This window comes from Dermochelys coriacea, chromosome 1 (genome assembly GCF_009764565.3).
Source record: "Dermochelys coriacea isolate rDerCor1 chromosome 1, rDerCor1.pri.v4, whole genome shotgun sequence".
Lineage (NCBI taxonomy): Eukaryota > Metazoa > Chordata > Testudines > Dermochelyidae > Dermochelys > Dermochelys coriacea.
In genome coordinates, this window is record NC_050068.2 from 50,956,923 (window position 1) to 50,979,239 (window position 22,317).

Sequence of the window (22,317 nt, forward strand, 5' to 3'; positions counted from 1 at the left end):
GCCAAGTGCAAAGTATTTCACTTAGGAAGGAAATATTATATGCACCACTACAAAATGGGGAATAACTGGCGAGTTGGTAGTACCGCTGAAAAGGATGTCAGGGTTATAGTGGATCACAAATTGAATATGAGAAAATCATTTGATACCATTGTGAAAAAGAAAAATACCATTCTGGGTGCATTAACAGGAGTGTCATATATAAAACATGCAATTATTCTGCTGTACTGGGCACTGGTGAGGCCTGAGCTGATGTGTGTTCAGTTTTAGGTACCATACTTTCAGAAAGATAGAAAGAAATTGGAGAGAGTTCAGAAGGGAGCAAAAGAAAAAAAATGATAAAAGGTTTAGAAAACCAGACCTATGAGGAAAGATTAAAATAATTAATCTTGAGAAAAGAAGGCTGAGGGGGCACCTGACAGTTTTAAAATATGTTAAGGACTGTTTTAAACAGGATGATGATCATTTGTTCTCCATGTTGACTGAAAGTAGACAAGAAGTAATGGGCTTAATCTACAGCAAGGGAGATTTAGGTTTGATATTAGGAAAAACTTTCTAACTATAAGGATAATTAAGTTTTGGAATAGGCTTCCAAGGGCAGTTGTGGAATCCTCACCATTGGAGGATTTTAAGAACAGGTTGGACAAACATCAGACAGGGATGGTCTAGATACACTTGGTAATGCCTCAGTACAGGGGGCTGGACTAGATGACCTCTCAAGGTCCATTCCATCCCTACAATTCTATGTTTTGTGATATATGTGGAGTTAAGTGCTGAGACAACACATTTGATGTCAATATGTACCAACAACCTAGAGACCTGACTTCCATGTACACTAATACCCCGTTACACAGCCAGAGCAGAGTAAAGGGGCTTTAGTGTAAATGAGAATCAGATCCTTTATATTTATCAGATGAGTGCTGCCTAATTTATCATACAAAGTACCGAGCTTCCTGTGCTCCACCATATACCTGATAAATTCTATGGAAGTGCCCACATAGCCTTTTATAGTTCTTTTCTTTTAAATCAGTGGAGCTGAAGTAGTTTTAATATGCAAGTGCTTGTTTTGAAAGTTATGGTCTTTGTGGAAAGTTTAATGCCTTCTAGCCATTGTTTAGTATCAACAGCAGCATATGACCTTTGTGTTCTCTGGACTGGAACACAATTTGTTCTGGAACAATTTGAATAAAGTGAACAACAACATGATTACTCACGATATGGGTATTACCAACAAGGGAATAATGAGTATGGAGGCAGAAAGAAATTAAAAATGCTTCAGGCTACTGCTGTCAAACTTTAGAAATTTAAGAAGTTTGAATACAAAAGCATGGTAAGTCTTTTTCCATGAAATCCTCCTGCACATTCCAAGTCACGGTATGAATGAATCCTGACATTTGATTGCTATAACTTATGCATGCAGCCATCTATGATCACTAGCATTAAGACTGCTATAGGGGTGTACATGTTCATGTCTAATGAGAGCCCTGGCCTACATGGTTTTAGCATTTTCTGAAAAACTAGGCCAAGAATGGCTAGAACTATACAGACAGCTGTCACTGTGGAGTTCTGAATTATACAAACCCAATTCTCTCCAAGTGTGTTAAGATTTACTTGAACCAACTTTCCCGTAACAACTTTCCATTGCCAAACAATATTAAACACAGAAGATGATGGCAGATAGTGCACAGCTGAGAACTTATGTACTTTACAATCTAAATTATATTATTGCTTTAAAACACAGAGTTATGGGCGCCTTGATACTGAAAATTCTCAGCAAGTTAGAATAAATTCAGAGACGAACACAAAAATGATTAAGGGACTGGAGACATTAATTTGCTGGCAAAGACTGAACTAAAGATGACAGTGGACACAATAACTGTCAAGAAATATGTAGACGCCAAGGAGAGAGAGGATTTGTTTAGGGTGTTTTTTTCAGTGACTTCAATGGGAGTTGGACTGGGCCCTCAGAAGAAAATCAATTACATTAGATTAGAAAAAGGAAGGTTTAGACTGTCTAACAAGGAAAGCGTTCTAAACAAAAGATCTATTAGACTGTTTCATGGTTAGAGCTGTCAGAGATGGACTTCAGGGTGCTATTCCTGGATCTGCCACTGACACACTACATGTTTTTGGGCAGATCATGTAATCTCAGTTTGTACGTCTGTAAATTGAAATACTGCTACTAATATCCCTGTGTGGGGGGCTGGGTAGCTTGGTACTATGTAAAGGTGCAAAGTATTTATTTCAAGGGAAGTGCCTAAAGTCCTATTGCATGAAATATTTGTAGCTGGACTGAAAACACACTTAAAAATTTACTGTATGGACTAATCCTGCACTAGTGTCCTAGGAAAAAGACTAGTTAAAGACACAGACGGTTTAACTTCTAGGAGCCTATAAGTCTATATTTTTTGTGATTGCTGTTTAGTTTTAAAGACCTTTTGATGATGAAAAGATTAATATGTGAGAGAAACTAAGTTAAAAGGCTAACGGCATAGACTATTTCACTGAGAGCAGAGGTACACTTTCATTCCCTCCCAAGTTAGCAGTAATAATACAGTAAGTAGAGCTTTCACTTACCAGTAGATTCTCGGGTTTGATATCCCTGTGAACAATGTTCAAGCTATGGAGGTATTTGATGGCACTGGCCAGATTGTACAGCATCCCACTGGCATCCCGCTCTGTGTATTTGTTAGTGGAGGTAATGGCATCAAAAAGGTCTCCTCCCTGGAACAGAACAACCGTGGCACATTAACAACTTCCTGTTGTACACAGACAGCACCGCTTAATAATATTCTTAGAAAGTGAATAGCAGCACTGTGCGAGTGCCCCACAGAGGTCCTTCCTACCGACAAAGGCATTGTGTTGTGGTGTCATTCCTCCCTGGTATAGAAAGCTGGCCATACCTCCCATTCAGAGCTGGTCAACACTCCTCAGTGTTTCAGAGTAGCAGCCATGTTAGTCTGTATTCGCAAAAAGAAAAGGAGTACTTGTGGCACCTTAGAGACTAACCAATTTATTTGAGCATAAGCTTTCATGAGCTACAGCTCACTTCATCGGATGCATTCAGTGGAAAATACAGCGGGGAGATTTATATACATAGAGAACATGAAACAATGGGTGTTACCATATACACTGTAACCAGAGTGATCACTTAAGGTGAGCTATTACCAGGAGGAGAGTGGGGGGGGGGAACCTTTTGTAGTGATAATCAAGGTGGGCCATTTTCAGCAGCTGACAAGAATGTCTGCGGAACAGTGGGGTGTGGGGGGGAGGATGAATTAACTTAGGCTTGAATAGAGACTGGGAGTGTACAGGTCATTACACAAAGTAAAACTATTTCCCCATGTTTATCCCCACCCCCACCGTTCCTCAGATGTTCTTGTCAACTGCTGGAAATGCCCCACCTTGATTATCACTACAAAAGGTCATCACCCCCCCCTTCCTCCCCCCGCTCTCCTGCTGGTAATAGCTCACCTTAAGTGATCACTCTGGTTACAGTGTGTATGGTAACACCCATTGTTCCATGTTACATGTTCTCTATGTATATAAATCTCCCCACTGTATTTTCCACTGAATGCATCCGATGAAGTGAGCTGTAGCTCACGAAAGCATATGCTCAAATAAATTTGTTAGTCTCTAAGGTGCCACAAGTACTCCTTTTCTTACTGCTCAGTGTGTCAGCTAACGGAGCTGAAAGATGCAGACTGAGGAAAATATGAAGCGAAGCAACCCATTCTTCTCCTGTAGCCAAACATGCTGGTTCTGCAACATTTCCAGCACTGCCAACCTCTTTCCTTAGCACCTACGTTGCAAACCTGCTGCATATCATTGTGCTGGGTACCAATCCTTTCTGCCATTTATTATAATTACAAATAACCTACATTCAAAACCATATCCACAATCTCAGTTCAATCCAAAATGATATGGATATTTAGAATTAAATATAAAATTATTTCCCATAATGTATCTATCTACCCAGCATATATACCAGTGCATTAAAGGGATCTGTTTCCACCTCTCAGAAATCTTTGAAAACATTAACTTCAGAGACCTCTCTCCCTTATAGAATGTGTCAAGTATTCTAGGTTTTCTACTTCCTGATGTTAATACTGGGGTCCTCCAGTAGAAAATATGATACACTATTATGCTGGAAGGCATCTGATGAGTTAACATTGTAGTCTTACTGCACTGGAGACAATCTATGTCACTTCCTAGTTATCACTAGAAGTATTTAACTCTGTTGCAATCACCCATGCCTCTCTCTGTGTTCCTTCCTACACCATAACATGACATGGTGCCAGAGCTGGCTTGATGCCACCTCCAGGGAGGGGAAAACAAAAGGAAAGGAATGAAGGAAAAGAAAGTAAGTGAAATTCCTCTGAAGAGAGGAGAGTGTTTATTTTCTCCATTCTCAAACTCTCAGGCAGCCACTATATCAGACTGTATTACCAGCAGTGAGCTATAAGAGAGAAAAAATATTAAAGTGATTGAGAATGGCCAAGAGGGCAGGAGAAACCCCAGTTCAATAAAGAGTGTAAGGAAAAAGCAGGCAGGGTGAGAAAAATAAAAGGTTACTTTGCAGAAGAATTGGCCCATAGGCCAAAAGCAGAACAGGTCTATCAAAGAAGCCTAGATCCCACAGAAACAGAAAAAGAGAGGACCAAGTCTGCAAAAACAGTGAAAAAATCAAGCTGCCTAGCAGGTACAGCAGCAACAGAAAGGAGAAAAAGTAAGTAAAAGCAGAGTGTTCTTAAAGAAACAGAAGTTATTTTCCTAGGGCAATGGAGAAAACATTTCCCATACTCCAAGCGTTGTCAACTCTCATGATTTTATCCTATGTTTCACTCTATTAGGTATTTTTCCTTAAGTCCCAGGGCCTGAATCATGCCAAATCTCAGTTTTCTTTGGGGAAAATAAAAAATAAAAAAGTCAGTTTCTGGCCTTTGTGGTTACAGAGCAAAGCTAGAAAACGTGGCTGCTAGAGGCTCAAAAAGTAGAAGAAAAATAAAGACCCAAAATATTTGAAAAAAATAAAATAAAACCCCTCATGATTGTTTAGCCAATCTGATGGTCATTGGCATCCAACTCAACAGTCTTGTACAGTTGTGTTTGACACTAGTATAATTCCTATAGAAAGCATTAATTTCACTGATTATAATCAGCGTAGCCAAAATGCATAAACTGTGTTGAGTAGTTTCATGTTGCATCAGGACTTGTCAATTACACCAATAAATACTAAGTACATCTCTTTTATATACAATATGGGGGAAGAGGCATAGGACATATTGGACCTAGGTCAAGATAAAAAGAACGGTTTATGAAACACTGAAAAGTTTATGTGACACATATTATATTAGGAAATCTGAGTAACTACCACAGAGCATGACAGGGAAACAGAAGGATGCAAACTGTAATAAAATGAAAAGGAGTACTTGTGGCACCTTAGAGACTAACAAATTTATTAGAGCATAAGCTTTCGTGAGCTACAGCTCACTTCATCGGATGCATTTGGTGGAAAAAACAGAGGAGAGATTTATATACACACAGAGAACATGAAACAATGGGTTTATCATACACACTGTAAGGAGAGTGATCACTTAAGATAAGCCATCACCAGCAGCAGGGGGGTGAAAGGAGGAAAACCTTTCATGGTGACAAGCAAGGTAGGCTAATTCCAGCAGTTAACAAGAATATCAGAGGAACAGTGGGGGGTGGGGTGGGAGGGAGAAATACCCTGGGGAAATAGTTTTACTTTGTGTAATGACTCATCCATTCCCAGTCTCTATTCAAGCCTAAGTTAATTGTATCCAGTTTGCAAATTAATTCCAATTTATGGAATGGTGGGATGGAAATTGTTGAAATCATGGTGGAATTCCTCAAGAGCTTCTTTTCCATGGGTCCAGATGATGAAGATGTCATTAATGTAGCGCAAGTAGAGTAGGGGCATTAGGGGACGAGAGCTGAGGAAGCGTTGTTCTAAGTCAGCCATAAAAATGTTGGCATACTGTGGGGCCATGCAGGTACCCATCGCAGTGCCGCTGATTAGAAGGTATACATTGTCACCAAATGTGAAATAGTTATGGGTGAGGACAAAGTCACAAAGTTCAGCCACCAGGTTAGCCGTGACAGTATTACCACCATCAACCTCAGCCTGGACCAGTCCACACAAGAGATCCACTTCCTGGACACTACGGTGCTAATAAGCGATGGTCACATAAACACCACCCTATATCGGAAACCTACTGACCGCTATTCCTACCTACATGCCTCTAGCTTTCATCCAGATCATACCACTCGATCCATTGTCTACAGCCAAGCGCTACGATATAACCGCATTTGCTCCAACCCCTCAGACAGAGACAAACACCTACAAGATCTCTATCATGCATTCCTACAACTACAATACCCACCTGCTGAAATGAAGAAACAGATTGACAGAGCCAGAAGAGTACCCAGAAGTCACCTACTACAGGACAGGTCCAACAAAGAAAACAACAGAACGCCACTAGCCATCACCTTCAGCCCCCAACTAAAACCTCTCCAACGCGTCATCAAGGATCTACAACTTATCCTGAAGGACGAGCCATCACTCTCACAGATCTTGGGAGACAGACCAGTCCTTGCTTACAGACAGCCCCCCAATCTGAAGCAAATACTCACCAGCAACCACACACCACACAACAGAACCACTAACCCAGGAACCTATCCTTGCAACAAAGCCCGTTGCCAACTCTGTCCACATATCTATTCAGGGGATACCAGCATAGGGCCTAATCACATCAGCCACACAATCAGAGGCTCGTTCACCTGCGCATCTACCAATGTGATATATGCCATCATGTGCCAGCAATGCCCCTCTGCCATGTACATTGGCCAAACTGGACAGTCTCTACGCAAAAGAATGAATGGACACAAATCAGACGTCAAGAATTATAACATTCAAAAACCAGTTGGAGAACACTTCAATCTCTCTGGTCACTCGATCACAGACCTAAGAGTGGCTATCCTTCAACAAAAAAGCTTCAAAAACAGACTCCAACGAGAGACTGCTGAATTGGAATTAATTTGCAAACTGGATACAATTAACTTAGGCTTGAATAGAGACTGGGAATGGATGAGTCATTACACAAAGTAAAACTATTTCCCCATGGTATTTCTCCCTCCCACCCCACCCCCCACTGTTCCTCTGATATTCTTGTTAACTGCTGGAATTAGCCTACCTTGCTTGTCACCATGAAAGGTTTTCCTCCTTTCCCCCCCCCCCTGCTGCTGGTGATGGCTTATCTTAAGTGATCACTGTCCTTACAGTGTGTATGATAAACCCATTGTTTCATGTTCTCTGTGTGTGTGTTCATAAATCTCTCCTCTGTTTTTTCCACCAAATGCATCCAATGAAGTGAGCTGTAGCTCACGAAAGCTTATGCTCTAATAAATTTGTTAGTCTCTAAGGTGCCACAAGTACTCCTTTTCTTTTTGCGAATACAGACTAACACGGCTGCTACTCTGAAACCTGTAATAAAATGAGGTTCAATAAAAAACTCACACAGAAACAAAAGCAGAAAACTTGAGCAATTCTGAAAAAAAGAACTGGGAGACAGGTGGGTATAAGATGCCCCCTCATTTCTTGAAAATGAACCTCACATAAGAAGCTGAAGGCCATAAAAATCTGAGAAGGGTACACTGTCCAGCACTGTGAAGACCTCCAAAGTAGGGGTAGCTGTTGCACAAAAGAAAAGAAAAGAACAAGAGAAAGAGACGAGATTGACAATGAACATGGTTATACAGCTAGTGTCTGATTGTGGGCAAGATGAAGACAAAGTTTCAGCATCTTTGCCACCAGTCCAGTAAAAAGCATCTTGCTGAAAATTATAAGAGCTCAGCAGAGGATTCAGCAGCACAATTGAGAAATCTGCAAGCTGCAAAGATAAGAGGACTTGTGGTAAATGAAAAGCAAAATTAGCTCATTCCAGAATGCAAATTACAGTTGTCCAGCACAGATTTATTCCCACTTTGGGTTTTAAAAGTCCAGCTCACTAGAGTGTTTGAAGACAGTCATCTGGACCATACAGACCTTCCTCTGTACTATCTGATTACACTGATCAAGACTCTTTGAATCAACCACTCAGAGGAATTGAGAGTTAGAAAACTTGGAAAACCAGAGGAAAAAATTCAAACAGAATAAAGTAGAAGATGGAGGAGAAAGAGGCCAAGATTAAGCTCAAAAGAGAAGATTAAGGGAAAGGTCTGGTTTCTTCAAAATTTTAGAAGAGATATTAAACAGCAAGTGTCAAGTTTTAAGCAAATCTCTAACTATTAGAGATCAGGATGAGACCTAATGTAGAGGGCAAATTATCTAACATCTACCTATTATGGGATTCTTATACCTTTCTGTGAAGCATGTGGAGCTAGCAATGGTCAGACACAGAATACTGGACGAGATGAACCTCTGATGAACCTCAGCATGGCAATCCTTATGTTTTTATATTCCTATGTTCCTAAATCTCAGCTGTAACATCAATTACATCAGTCAAGCATCTGGCCCAAAGAGGGGGGGAAAAAGGTCAAGCCTCAGATGTAAGGGAAGTAAAAGAAAGATGAGTCTAAAGGGAAAAAGGAAAAGGAAAAGGAAAAGGAAAAGAAGAAAAGAGGGAAGCCTAAACTCAAGAAAGGAAAAGAAAAAGAAAAGAAAAAGGAAGCACACACAGTACATTAACAGAGACACAACTAATATAAAGCAGAATCATTTTGTTGGCAGTCAGGCAGTCTACCTTGTCCTCAGTTAAAAAAAAGGGGTATAATTAGACTACACTGAGTTTTATTATATTGATAAATGTTTCTGAAGTTAAAAAAGAGGAGAGAGAGGTGCTGGACGGCACTTAAAGTGTTAAGATGGTTGACAAATATTTTTTCTAAGTTATCTCTGAAGCACTAGTGTTTTATAACTTGCCAAGCTCTGCCTAGCTTATTCATACACCAGGCCAACCATCCATTACGTAGGCATACTGGGCACATGGGGGTGGGGTCGGGGGCTGAAACAGGGGCACGTAAGGATGCAATTTCAACCCTTATCTCTTGATTCTCCGATTTTTCTGGAATTAAGTCAGACATCAGAATGTAGTTTTTATCATCTGCACATAAGGCAGTAAGTTTGTAAAGTACAGTAACCAATTATTTATTACCTTGTTATGTAAATGACATAATCTCTTTTCTGCTGTGAAAGTGACATCATATCCCTGAGCAGTAAAGGAAACTCAATAGTAAATCTTGCTTGTTAAGTTGACTAAAACCCTGTTCAGTTTGAATAATAATTTTGTTTTGTTGTGCAGAAAGGCAAAGTGCGAGACACCAGGTCCTGCAGTTGTTTTACAAGCACTGCTTGCAATATGTTTATATTTGTATTTATGAAGTGCTTTTTCTTACACTTAGAGCACTTTAAAAAAAAAAAAAAGCAGGGAATGATATGCCTACCATGAAATGAAGGCAGTATTTGCAGCAGCCACTTTTGTCAAACATGTTACTGTCAATTAATGCAGGGTGAAATTAACTGCAACTGTGTTCTACAACAAGCCTTTTCTTCTTGAATTTCTTTCCTGTGTGTGAATTTGATTTAAACTCAGGTCTTCAAAAGTCAGTCAATAACAGATGGTTAATCAATTCCAACAGCATGTGCTGTGCAAGGGAAACAGTCAGCAATTGTTGAATTAACAATTAATATCTTTCCAGAAATACTTTCCTTGGTGCCTGCAGAGCACGGTATAACAAGGATTTTTCAATTAAATATTAACAAATAGAATAGATATTCAGAGAAACAATATTAACATCTGATTAGGACCATTCTCCCCTTATTCCCCCTCCCCATATAAAGGTAAAGAACCCATTTAATCCATGTGCTCATAGAAATTCAGATTAATTTACGTCTATGAAAAATCTCCTAAGCATGAATATTATCATAACTAAGAAAAAGCAAACCATCAGATTAAACTTCATGGTATCTGCAGAAATTGTTAAGTAAAAAAAAGAGAGAAGAGCATGCAAAGGTGTGTGGGTATGTTGAGGAGGAAGAGAGAAGGAGAAGTAGTAGAAGACCGATTTTCCCATGAAATCATTAAGAATAGCTTTTCTCTTTATAACCTTTTGTGAGTACTTGCAGTGTCCTCATCTCTTGTTTAGCCGAGTGAAAACTGGATAATAACTTAAACCCAAACAAAAAAACGCAATTGCATGTCAAATTTTCGAACATGGGTGTCTAAGTAAGTTGCTCCTGCAAAACTTGCCTGTGTTTTAAGTGATTGCTCACCCCTAAGGTCCGGGCCACTACAGTCAGGGCACAACCCACACAACTCACTCCTCCTTCTCGGGGGAGGAGAGAGATGGAGGATCTGTCATAGGAAACTGAGTGGAGGTGGGTAGTCACTTAGACCTAAAATGACCCAGAGTTTGGAACTTGAGCAGACCTCAAACAGTACCTCTCTGATTGTTTTACTATATGGCTGCCTAGGTCTCTCTCATTGGACTCCAGAAGCCCAGTCACCTGATGGGGGACCAAAGAATGGCTATAAAACCAAAAAGATGGCAGATGAGGGGAACTAAGAGGTGGCAGGGTTTACTATGCCTCCAAAGATTAGGTGAGGAGATGGGCACAACTTGGGCCATGGTTGAAGGGATCTTGTTTCCGTTTGTGGATGAATCATTGAGCGGCAATTCAACTTCTCATCTATTACATGTTTGTGGTATAATGGACAGGCCAGTCCTTCCAAGCCGGAGATGCAGGGCCTTACTAAATGCATGGAGATGAGGGGTCTTTCCATAGGGTAGAACTTTTAAGAGCTTAAAGGCCAGTTTTGCACACCAGGGTGAAGTTTTTACATTCAACAGGTGTATACACAAGTACTACTGGCACAAATTAAGTATCTCTGTTTGAAAATTGAGTCTTAACCATTTAAATCAGTGGACTTCAAACCATGGTATGCAAGGCCACCAAAGAAAAGAGAGTGTTGCTGGAGTGATGGCAGGAATGGGATATTGAGAATGGAAGTGGTTAATGAGAGAGTTGGTCTCTCTTACAAAGTATTCTGCAGAATTAAATAAGTGGATTATTAAATAACCATTGCTTTTATAAGTGAACTTGAAGTGCAGGTCTATTCTGTAAAACCACTGTGGAAAATAGCATTTTCTTACTCAAGACCTCTGTGCCCTGCGTTTCTTCAGAATTCTCTGATTTTACTGACAAATACATTTTGATTACTTTTACTTGCAGTGATCTGGGTTGTATTCTGACATGTGTATCATTAACAGAACTCAGAGTAGCAGCCGTGTTAGTCTGTATCCGCAAAAAAAACAGGAGTACTTGTGGCACCTTAGAGACTAACCAATTTATTTGAGCATAAGCTTTCCTGGGCTACTGCTCACTTCATCAGACTGCATGCATCCGATGAAGTGGGCTGTAGCCCACGAAAGCTTATGCTCAAATAAATTTGTTGGTCTCTAAGGTGCCACAAGTACTCCTGTTCTATTAACAGAACCGCTAGCTAAATTCTGATTGCAGACCCCTTATTGCCAATGATACATGGGCCAGAAAAAACCTGGCTTGACTTGCATATTCCATGCTGAGTTTGCAGTTCTGGCAATTAGGGGAAGAAAATCTGCTCTCGTAAAGTGAACACATTCAATTTGGAAGTCACTACAAGGCAATAAATTCAGAACCAACTATACAATGCTGTTTTTACAAAGTTATTTTTTCGGGATAGAACCACACTTTAAACAATAATGAGTTTTTTCAATCTCAATTTCAATTACACTAAAAGAGAAGACTTAATGAAGGGACACTAAACTCAATGGATACAGATGACACAGGTAATGTATTTTAAATGTGAGGCCATATTACTTTGTTTCATCAAAATATAATGATGTTTATACAAATGCTCTAATTGGGTGCTTTTGTTTTGCCTCTTGGTGTAATCTGGGGCCAAATTCTTTTTGAAACATATGAACAGGATCATGGGCCCCCAAAATACTGTCCACTGAGCACTTGCTGGCATGCTCTACAAAAAACTATCAGGTCACATAGAGCTGAAAATGAGCAGAGCTAGCTGCTAAATTGTGTTAAAACGAGCTAAAAATTAATTGTTTTCTTATATCCGTTTGTCATGTAAGGCAGTGCTGCAGTTACCACAGGAATGTTGTGTGATGCCATATGTGAGGAGAAGTGGTCCAGGTGATCACAAATGGAAGGTGAGGTGTCCACAAAATACACACTATTAGGATGTGGTCCACAATATGAACATGCTTGAGAGTCCCCAAACAGCAGGAGTATAGAACACACATCTCTTGTCATATGTTATTGTAAGTCTTTCGGATAAAAGCAACGGGCATTTTAGTGAGTTTTATCATGTACTATGGTTACAGCTGCTTAAGCAAAATGTCTGAAGATGCTGATAAAATCTTGAATTGGGTTCAGGTATGTGGGTGAGCTCCTCCAAAATACGCACCTTTACAAGCTCCATGACAAGGTACAACTCAGTTGGCATGTCCATCTCCTCAATCAGAAGAACAATATTGGGATGTTTGACCCTTCTTAAAATAGATACCTCATTCTGAATCATGTGCTCCTGCCACAGAACAAAAAGCCTAAAATGAATACATATTGGTGAAAAAACCCTACCCTCTCTACCCCCCAAATGCATGAGGGAGAGTTCAGAGGCTCTTAGCACTTTCAAATCTTCCAAAGAACCCATGAAAGTTACAAACGTTTTTTAGGCAATGTAGAAAATGTCTGGCAACAGCATCATTGTGGTGATTGAGTCAAGGTCAGAGACGAGACCACAGAAAATGAAATGTGGAAAACGAAAAGTCACTGAAACTTCTTAGAAAATTTTCTAATACAAAACATATTTTTGAGCAGTTATAAATATTATATAATTTATATTATGTGGTTCTATATTCCCAGAAAGCATTAGGTAAAGAATTATAAAAACCAGCAGCATTTCAGTCAGTGTAATATTTACTATATATGATTACTTCTATTTTACTGTTTTTTATAGCATTTAGCACTCTGGCAGCTACATGCTTTAATGACAGTAGTTAAAGCAAATATACACACAGCCAAATGCTGAACCAAGTAAATGCATTTTGCATTGTATTCTGCAGGCTGCTAGACTTGTGCTCTGATGGCCTGCCAAGAGCAGAACATTCCAAAGGCAAATGCCCTCAACTGTGAAAATTCTGCCATTGGCCAGGAAGAATTCGAACACCAACAACTTCCCAAACTGATCTTAGCTGTCAAAACAGGATGTCAATCTCACAGAAAAATGTTTTGTTGGAAACATTTATAGTCCTTATTTGAGCTCTCATACTTACTTTTCCTCTACATTTACTTTTCTTTATGATTTTCAGAGCATATTCTCTACCAGTTGACCTGAGAAAAGATGAAAAAAAACAAATTAAGAGTTTCCAAAGAAGCTATTCTGAATGATCATCTCTTCAAAACTACAGCATTGTTGTTTCAGAGTAGCAGCCATGTTAGTCTGTATTCGCAAAAAGAAAAGGAGTACTTGTGGCACCTTAGAGACGAACAAATTTATTAGAGCATAAGCTTTCGTGAGCTACAGCTCACTTCATCGGATGTATTTGGTTGAAAAAACAGAGGAGAGATTTATATACACACACAGAGAACATGAAACAATGGGCTTATCATACACACTGTAAGGAGAGTATAAGCTTTCGTGAGCTACAGCTCACTTCATCGGATGCATTTGGTGGAAAAAAAGCTTATGCTCTAATAAATTTGTTAGTCTCTAAGGTGCCACAAGTACTTCTTTTCTTTTTGCGAATACAGACTAACAGGGCTGCTACTCTGAAAACTGTAAGGAGAGTGATCACTTAAGATAAGCCATCACCAGCAGCAGGGGGGGGAAAGGAGGAAAACCTTTCATGGTGACAAGCAAGGTAGGCTAATTCCAGCAGTTAACAAGAATATCAGAGGAACGGTGGGGGGTGGGGTGGGAGGGAGAAATACCATGGGGAAATAGTTTTACTTTGTGTAATGACTCATCCATTCCCAGTCTCTATTCAAGCCTAAGTTAATTGTATCCAGTTTGCAAATTAATTCCAATTCAGCAGTCTCTCGTTGGAGTCTGTTTTTGAAGCTTTTTTTGTTGAAGGATAGCCACTCTTAGGTCTGTGATCGAGTGATCAGAGAGATTGAAGTGTTCTCCAACTGGTTTTTGAATGTTATAATTCTTGACGTCTGATTTGTGTCCATTCATTCTTTTACGTAGAGACTGTCCAGTTTGGCCAATGTACATGAAGCCTTAGTTTAAAATAACAATAAAGCACCCTGACATCTATGATTTCCCCACTAGAGGACTTAAAACTACAGCTCTGACCATTCTTCACCCTGAGATAGCCTTCATGTGGATGCATTTATTCTGAGTAGACACACCCAAACCTGAGAAGGGACAGATAGTTACAATGTCAATGTCGATCTTTTAAGTGGGAGTGACAGCATCAGAAACTCAGGTGCAAGGGGCCAAAACTCGGCAAAATATGTTCTTCTTGAAAGCTAGTGAACCAGACGCTTTAGTTTTCCCAGGAAAGCTTCCTTTCTGTCACAAAAAAGGATATTAATGGATTTGGTTTTCTGTGCAAGACTATATGTGCTCCAAAACACTGGAAATATTAACTAGCATGGAAATTAAGATATTTCTAAAATCTGATATATAAGAAATGAGTTTGTCTGAAAACATACTGCTGGACAAATTGCATATATGATACAGCAAATATGTAACAAGCAGATGACAACTCTGGCTACTTTTTGATTTGGGGGATCATATATTTTTAAAAAGAAAATAAAAGCTAGGATCATGTAAATTAATATCCTTTTTATTCTTTCTTCTAAAAAGATGAGTAACCACAGACTGTTGGCAACATCGATTTGCTCCATGACTTACAGACCTATTAAGAAAACATTCAGAACAGACTAGAAAGAGACAATCAGATAGGCAAGCGATGATATACCTACCACTTATAATGAACAATAAAGAGGTACAGTGCAAAGCAGAAAATTCATATTACTGCAGTATAAAAGTTTACAACTGTGTACTAGTCACAGACTATATTGTTAGACCTGTTAATTAAATTTCCCTAAACCAAATAAGGGGCTGCAGTCCTTCCACACACTAAGCTTTCACAAAATCCAGTGGGCATTTGGGTGTGCAAGGAATGCAGGATCATGGTCATGATTCTTTATGGCTACACCCCCTTCCCCACCTTTGCACCCACACTATGTATGTGGGGGAGATATGCATGTGATAAATTAGAGACGTAATAAATACTGCATGTAAAATCTTACTCAAGGCCCAGGAAGGGTAAGATTGAGTCTTAGTACAGTGACAGGTTTTTTTTAAAGATCAAAGAGTCATAACTGAGGTCCAAGGTTGTTCTAGACACAGGAATTTTATGCCAACGGGAAGAGGAAATTTCCTCAGCTCCCTAATATTGCCCGGCATTCACTCCTGGTCCTACAGGGCCTGAGATAACTTTAAAGTTATGCTTTTTTATGCCGAGAAATGCTATTTTAGGTTTTTATGGAGGTGTTTTACATTTATTAGTTTAATGTTTCTGTTTCTCTGAACTCACACTCATGGTAACCAAGCCAGCTTTACAGGTGGAGGAACAGTTCTAATACATTTGTGGTTTGACTCTCAAAAACATTCCTCAAATAGTTTCTCTTTAACACAAACAACATCTGCAGGAAGGTGTGCACTTTTTTGGGATGATCTAACTAGACCACAAAATCACGTATTCCCTAGTCACTTATAGGGTATTCCATACAGACAGTGCAACATATTACTAAAGATAACTGGGAAGTGGTAGCACTATTTGTGTGTATAGTGAGACCAACAGTTAGTTCTATCATTTCCTTGTAACACATTTCCTCTCAACTTCAGAACACCTGAAAAGCCCCAAATTGCGCGAGTATACATTTTTAACTGCGGGCAGGGAAGACTCTCGGATTCTCCCAGTATTATTCTGCTGCATAATCCACTAGCTTTTTTAATCTACTATTTCTTTCATTTTAGACTTGCCCTTTACTTTTTTTGCTCTCTAAACTGAGCCTTTTTTCCCTTCCCCTTTTCTTTCACCTTATCCTGTTTTCTTCTATATGGCTTTATATGTGCTCTCTTTAATTTTGCTTTTCTCCTTTTTCTTGGGTTTCTAAATTTTCTAGCTCAGGGTTCCTATGAGAGGCCACTTTCAACTCTGGAGTTTGATCTGAAAGATCTTTTGCATCAATCATCATAACCTCTCTCAAACACAGCTCTAAAGGTGTCAAAATAATCTTGGCCACATACCATGTGAACGCTGAGTCTGTAGAGAGAAAGGTTCCAGACTTCCACAATAGCTGTTAGTTTGGTATATGGAGACAATTCAATCTGAATCCAAGACTGGGACAAATTTCTTTCCAGGGAGACTCTAGTTTGCATTCAGCCTATTCTTGATCTAGTTTTTGTGGCTTGCTTCGAAGTTTGTACTTGCCGAAATGTTAAATTTGCTTCCGAAACTACTGTGGAGTCTTCCATAAACTGCTCTTCATTAATATGTAGTGGCAGTGGATGTGGAACCTCATTCCCAGAACACCCATGATCAGATATTAGCAGCTCTGTTGTTTATTGTGGACATCTCTTTCTCTGGCTCTTTTTTTGCCATTCTTTGCACTGCCATCATCAGAAATCAGATGCTTCATAATAATTTCTGTTGTGGACATCTCCTCCTTCCTGTGTTTCTTTTACACCGCACTCTCTTGGTTCTCAGCAATGCCTCTCTCTCTCCTCTCTCACCTCTTAGTGGGGCTGTGGCAGCACAGCCTACTTCAGGGTTTAGGGGTGAGGAACTCAAACCCACCCCTCGTGTTGCACATGAGTTTCAGTTAGTCTCTCATCCTTTATTCCTTTCCCTTTGTCCTTCGGAGTTGGGTCCAGCCACCCCTGACCCCACATTGTAGTACAAAACAAGCAGGAAGAGCACAGAGGCACATGTTTTATTAAAAATAACCTGGAAATGATGCTGACAGTCAGCATGACTTCATGGCATACTGAGATCTAAAGTTAGTTTTCAGTGCCTTACAGAGCCCTCCACACAAATTTTACATTCTAATTTTTCCTGTATTTGCACAGAATGCTATCCAGAAAAAAGATGATAAACACATATGCAAGAGCTCTGAATCCTTCTCAGGTCTGTTCTAACCAGTCAAAAAGGAAAGCTGAAAGAGTAAACTGCAAGAAAATAGTTTCAAATATCATATTTTAGAACCCTGCGAACCCTGGTAGAATTGTGCTGAGCATGGGGTTGGGGGGGCGGGGAAGGTATATAAAAAACCCCAAAGCATGAAAGTTATAGTTTGTCCCTTGGAACTGCTACTTTTTTCACAGCACAGGTTATTAGACTAGTTTTTCCATATTTTACATCTGGTACTGAGATATTACCTTATTCCACAGGTCCCACAGTCTGCAAATAAAGATATGATCTAGGAAAAGCACTATATTAATGATTGCTTTTACAGTAATAAGCAAATAATCCTTCTCACCTTTCTATACACTCCTTTACAATAGCAAAATTTCCATCTCCTATAGTCCTTCCAACTTTATATCTTTCTGCTATTGATGCTGGAACCTGGAAGCCTTCCTCCAACACTTCTGAAAAAATCATTAGTGCATTTTTATTGGTAGAGAAGGAAATGCAGATGTTGCACATAACATGCACTTTAGGTCCAATGGAAACCATTCAGAATCAATATCTCATTTAGTGTATAGCAAAACCATGCTGATGACATTGAATATACTCAATAGGTTTCACACAGATCAAATGATGAAAAATAAAACCTATGGGCTCTAGACTCAGACATTTAAGGTTTACACAACTTACAGTCCCTATTGCAACATATTCATACTGTAAAACTGAAATTGTATTTTTTAAATATGAAAGGGCCTTTGTGGTCTCCACAAGTGTAGTTGAGCCCTTTGATAAGGGTTAGAGCTGCTTGACATAGTATGATTAAATATACGTACCAAAAGTCTAACACTCAAGCACTTATTTTATTACATCCTGTAAAATGAGACATCCATAAAATTCCTCATGTGTGAAGTGCTATTTTCCCCTCAATATTAAATATTTAGTTTTTAAACAAATGTTCTCAATTATATCACCTTCACATGCAACCTGGGCACCAGATGTTTAGATAAAATTGTGTTACACACAGTGTCTACACACAGAAAAGGTTTGTAGTTCCTGTTACTTTAATGCCTATTAATGCACCTTTATTCTTGAAATACATTTGAAATAGCAGTTTACCAATGTCTACTAATGCTTCCAAAAGCGGGGACTACGGACTTTAATCTAAACCAACCACCTTTGGACCATATAAATATACCAGGTATATACTAATATCTAAAAAGCCTTTTAAAACAATGACTCTTAAATTTACACTCTTTAAGGCAGTAAATATTAATTAGATTTCACACAACAGAATACACAGTGAGAGAGACTATTTGACCAAAAAACCCACGTTTTCCAATGTGGTGTTAAGATTGAAATGCTGTGACTTGTGTTTTTCACCTTAAATTACAAATGGTACAGGGATACGTGTGTGCGTCTGTTGGAACGATAACCATCAGGGTATAGGCTACCCTGAGTTGCCATTATCTTTAATCATTGGCATGCTGCAAGGATATTCATCTCGCTGGAGCTGTCATTTTTCTACTAAAGCCCAATGTGATTATTCATGCTTCCTAAAAAAGTAGTTACATATGCATGGAACACTCCAGTGTACGGTGCTATTCAGATTAATTTATTTCAGGCATACTATGTTTGTTTTGGTAAAGATCCTGGTCATACTCTACGCTTTTTATCACAGAAAAGCTGGGACAGGATATTTGAGATACTGTCTGTCCAAAGTAATTTTATCGATTGAAGGGATATCAAACATGGAGTTATTATTTTACATACAACTGTCCTCTAATTGTTGCTTTTATTTTCTAATTAAATGTCAAATCAATTTACATCATATCAAAAACCTCATCCTATGCCACCTTGAACTCATGTCAGCATACAACATACCAATGTATGTCTGAACTGTTTTGTCTATGCTGGATTTTAAACTCCTTGAAACAAGGAACAGGTCTCTTTATAGGCATGAAATGTTAAGCATATTGCCCTTATATATGAAACGAAAGGAAGGAAATATGTGACATCCCCAGCAGGAATGATGACCTTGCAGAATTTTCATGCATCAGGGGAGTTCAGTTTCATATGGACAACTGCAGATTAAAGGTTCCAACCATCTCCTCTTAAATGGGTAGGTTACTAGACCTTTGCTGTGCTACTTCCAAGAGTTTGGAACTTTGGTCAAAATTACATCCCTCTCATTCCATCACCTCCTCCTTTTAAAAAACCTTAATATAAGAATTATTCTAGAAGTTACTCTATTTTAGTTACCCCTGCATTTATTACCTTTCCTTCTAACTTTTCACCATTTTATCACCCTGGGTTCCTTTTATTTTTCAGCTTTTAGAGGGTGCTCGTCATTTTTTTTTTTAAAAGATATACATCACAATAAAACACACAGCCTGCAAAGTACTCAAGTGGGAGTGCTTGTAAATAAAATGAGTATGTCAGACAACAATCAGTAATAATAAACCACCCTCATCCTCATCCCACGATCTAAACATTTTATAAAATCAGATTTTTTTTTTTTTTTTAAAGAGAGGGGCCATTAAAGTGGCAGTTGGGCCTTCTCTACAATACAACCAGTTTAATCCCCAGTGCTTCTGTAACACTTTGGGTGAAATCCTGATCCTACTGAAGTCAATGGCAAAACTCTTACTGACTTCAAAAGGGCCAGCATTTCATAGATTTTAGGCCCAGAAGGGACCACCGTGATTATCCACTTTGACTTTCTTCACACTTTGTGTCCACACACAAAAGCGCTGCAAATAATTCACAAGCATTCTAAAATGTGGGTGGGGTTGACAAAGCTTTCACATTTCAGAACTGGGTTGGTCTAAACTATTTGTGTTTGAACCCATTTAGCACCAATGAGGAAACTGTTCAACTAGTTCTGCTATTATTGTCTCATATTGTACTGGTGGCCTTTCAAAACCTTCCAGAATCCACTGCTTCTGGGAATCTGTGGGATCAGTACTAGAGAAGACAATGGAACTGAAATGCTTGAATAATGCTATTCTGGATGAAGGGCAAACATCATGCTAGCATAGAATCCATGATTCAACCAGTTCAGTAAACCTGGTAACCCTCTAAAGGTAGAATCAGTCATCCCTACAACTCTTCACTCTCTTCAGCATGAATAGCAATTCGTTTCCCGCATAGCTATCACTGTTTTGAAATGTCAACAACCTTCTAGCATCAAAACAGTCTCTTTTACCTTCTCCAGGTCCATCATTTTCATCCATTGAGCTGCAAACTTTGGTGGATGCTAATGAGGTAGAGGAGCCACTGTGTTGGGAGCTCTGGAAATGGAGAAAGACAAATGAAGACAGAAATGATTGTTAAAGTGCACTTGCATCTCCACACGTCATTACTGGACAGAAGTCCCAAAAGGGAGTTTAGTATTTCCCATGGAAAACATCCATTCACCTACAGGATGTTTATCAAAAGTTAGATGTTTCTGCTCATCTAATTCTTTTTATTCCCCCTTGTTACTGGAGATTTCCCTACTTCATTTTGTGCAGTTCAGCTTCTATGCACCTTCCACTGAAAAACAAGTGTAGAAAGGTTCTACATCGAATACATATTTTTGTGGCTGAAATGTGAGAAGTCACTAAATTGGGGTACTCTCTGTTGGTGGGAAGTTTCCAGTAGTTAGTTGTCTTGACATTTTAACCCAGCTAATACCAACACCAAAATGCCAATTATGACTGATACCTATTTTGCTAGAACCAGGTTCACTCTTTCCTGCAAGTACCCATTTGGCGAAAGCCTCCCCAGAAAGGTCCTGAACAAGCAAGCATATTTTTGTCATATAGGGAGAAAATAAAACAACATTACCACATATATACTTATTTTCCAGAGACCTCTTATTCTGTGCTGCATCTCTCTTACTAATGATTTAATAAATGTCCCAGCCAGAAAAACACGATCTGCAAACTGAAAAAAAATCTACAAATGTAACTGCAGAACTTTAAACTTAAAGCCACAAATGTGCATTACTTTATATTTTCATGGGGTAAATTGAGTTAGAAAGAGGTCTTTATTTAATTATGAAAATCATGTGATAATACTATCTTGTGTTTATAAAGCACTTTTCATGCAGAAAGATTCCAAAGTGCTGTTCTGTTTATAGTTTGCCTCCAAGTTACATATATGTAGAGTGAGACTATACTGTTTGTAATTTACATTGTAATCTCTGAGGGGCAGGGACTGGATCATATCTTTCACTATATTGGAAGATACTGAAAACAGGCTTGGGAGGTCTGGAAATGTGAAAGTGTTAGCAGTCAATGAATAAATGCTACAAAGTTAAATGGAAAAACAAACTATTTAGAGGAATCATTTCATACACCAAAGAAATAAAAGTTATTTTAGGGTAGAACAGAGCAACTGTTTGGGGCAGGATATGAAGAACAATGCTATATCCGGTTGAAACTTCAGTGCAGTACTGAGCTAGACTGGATGTAATTACCAGAGTTAGAATGCTGGAGTTTATTTGTATTTGCAGGCTAAATTTTAATTTCTCCCACACTAAATAGAGATCAGTGGATTTAGCCACTCATTTTGGCCTATTTTTTCTTTAAATAAACCTCATCATTTACACATCCCATGCCTAAGAACTTCTATGTCTTTTCTTTTAATCATCACAAACTCATTCTTTTCACTTTTCTGACCACTTTCTTTGAGCTTTGACCAGGATTAAAACTTCACTCATCAGCTTTTGGACACATTTTCTGCCTCTTAGTGACAGAAGTGTGCACTGAGTAGCTTTATACTGTTCACTGAGGCATTACTGCCCTTGCTGCAGGCATAGGACAAGTGTTAACTACCTATATATTTAAACTCTGCTAAATATTACAGTGAAAAAATTTACCTCACAAATATTTGCAAATGACAGTGTAGAGGGATAACAAGTAATAAGCATACAGCATAACTCCATGAATTCTCAAGGCAGGAAAAGATATTCCAGGTGAAAAGCACAGAATGATGATAAAAAGTAAAAATTTTGTTTTATACTTCTACTGGGAAGAACATATAGTGAATAGCTTTCACTATTTTTTCTGATGCTTCTCTTAACTTTCCTATGACAGCACATCC

The 22,317-nt window shown here is 38.9% G+C and overlaps 1 protein-coding gene across 7 annotated transcripts in view; it reads right to left on the reverse strand.

Annotated features, from left to right (window-relative positions):
• Window positions 1-22,317, reverse strand: part of DCLK1 (doublecortin like kinase 1) — a 339,739-nt gene that overhangs the window by 38,046 nt on the left and 279,376 nt on the right. For all 7 annotated transcript variants that reach the window (XM_038420294.2, XM_038420284.2, XM_043504404.1 and 4 more), the window contains 5 exons: window positions 20,435-20,519; window positions 17,582-17,690; window positions 13,354-13,411; window positions 12,486-12,605; window positions 2,575-2,721 (listed from right to left, as the gene is read on the reverse strand). In XM_038420294.2, the coding sequence (XP_038276222.1) occupies window positions 2,575-2,721; window positions 12,486-12,605; window positions 13,354-13,411; window positions 17,582-17,690; window positions 20,435-20,519 (519 nt within the window). The remainder of the gene's footprint in view (window positions 1-2,574; window positions 2,722-12,485; window positions 12,606-13,353; window positions 13,412-17,581; window positions 17,691-20,434; window positions 20,520-22,317) is intronic.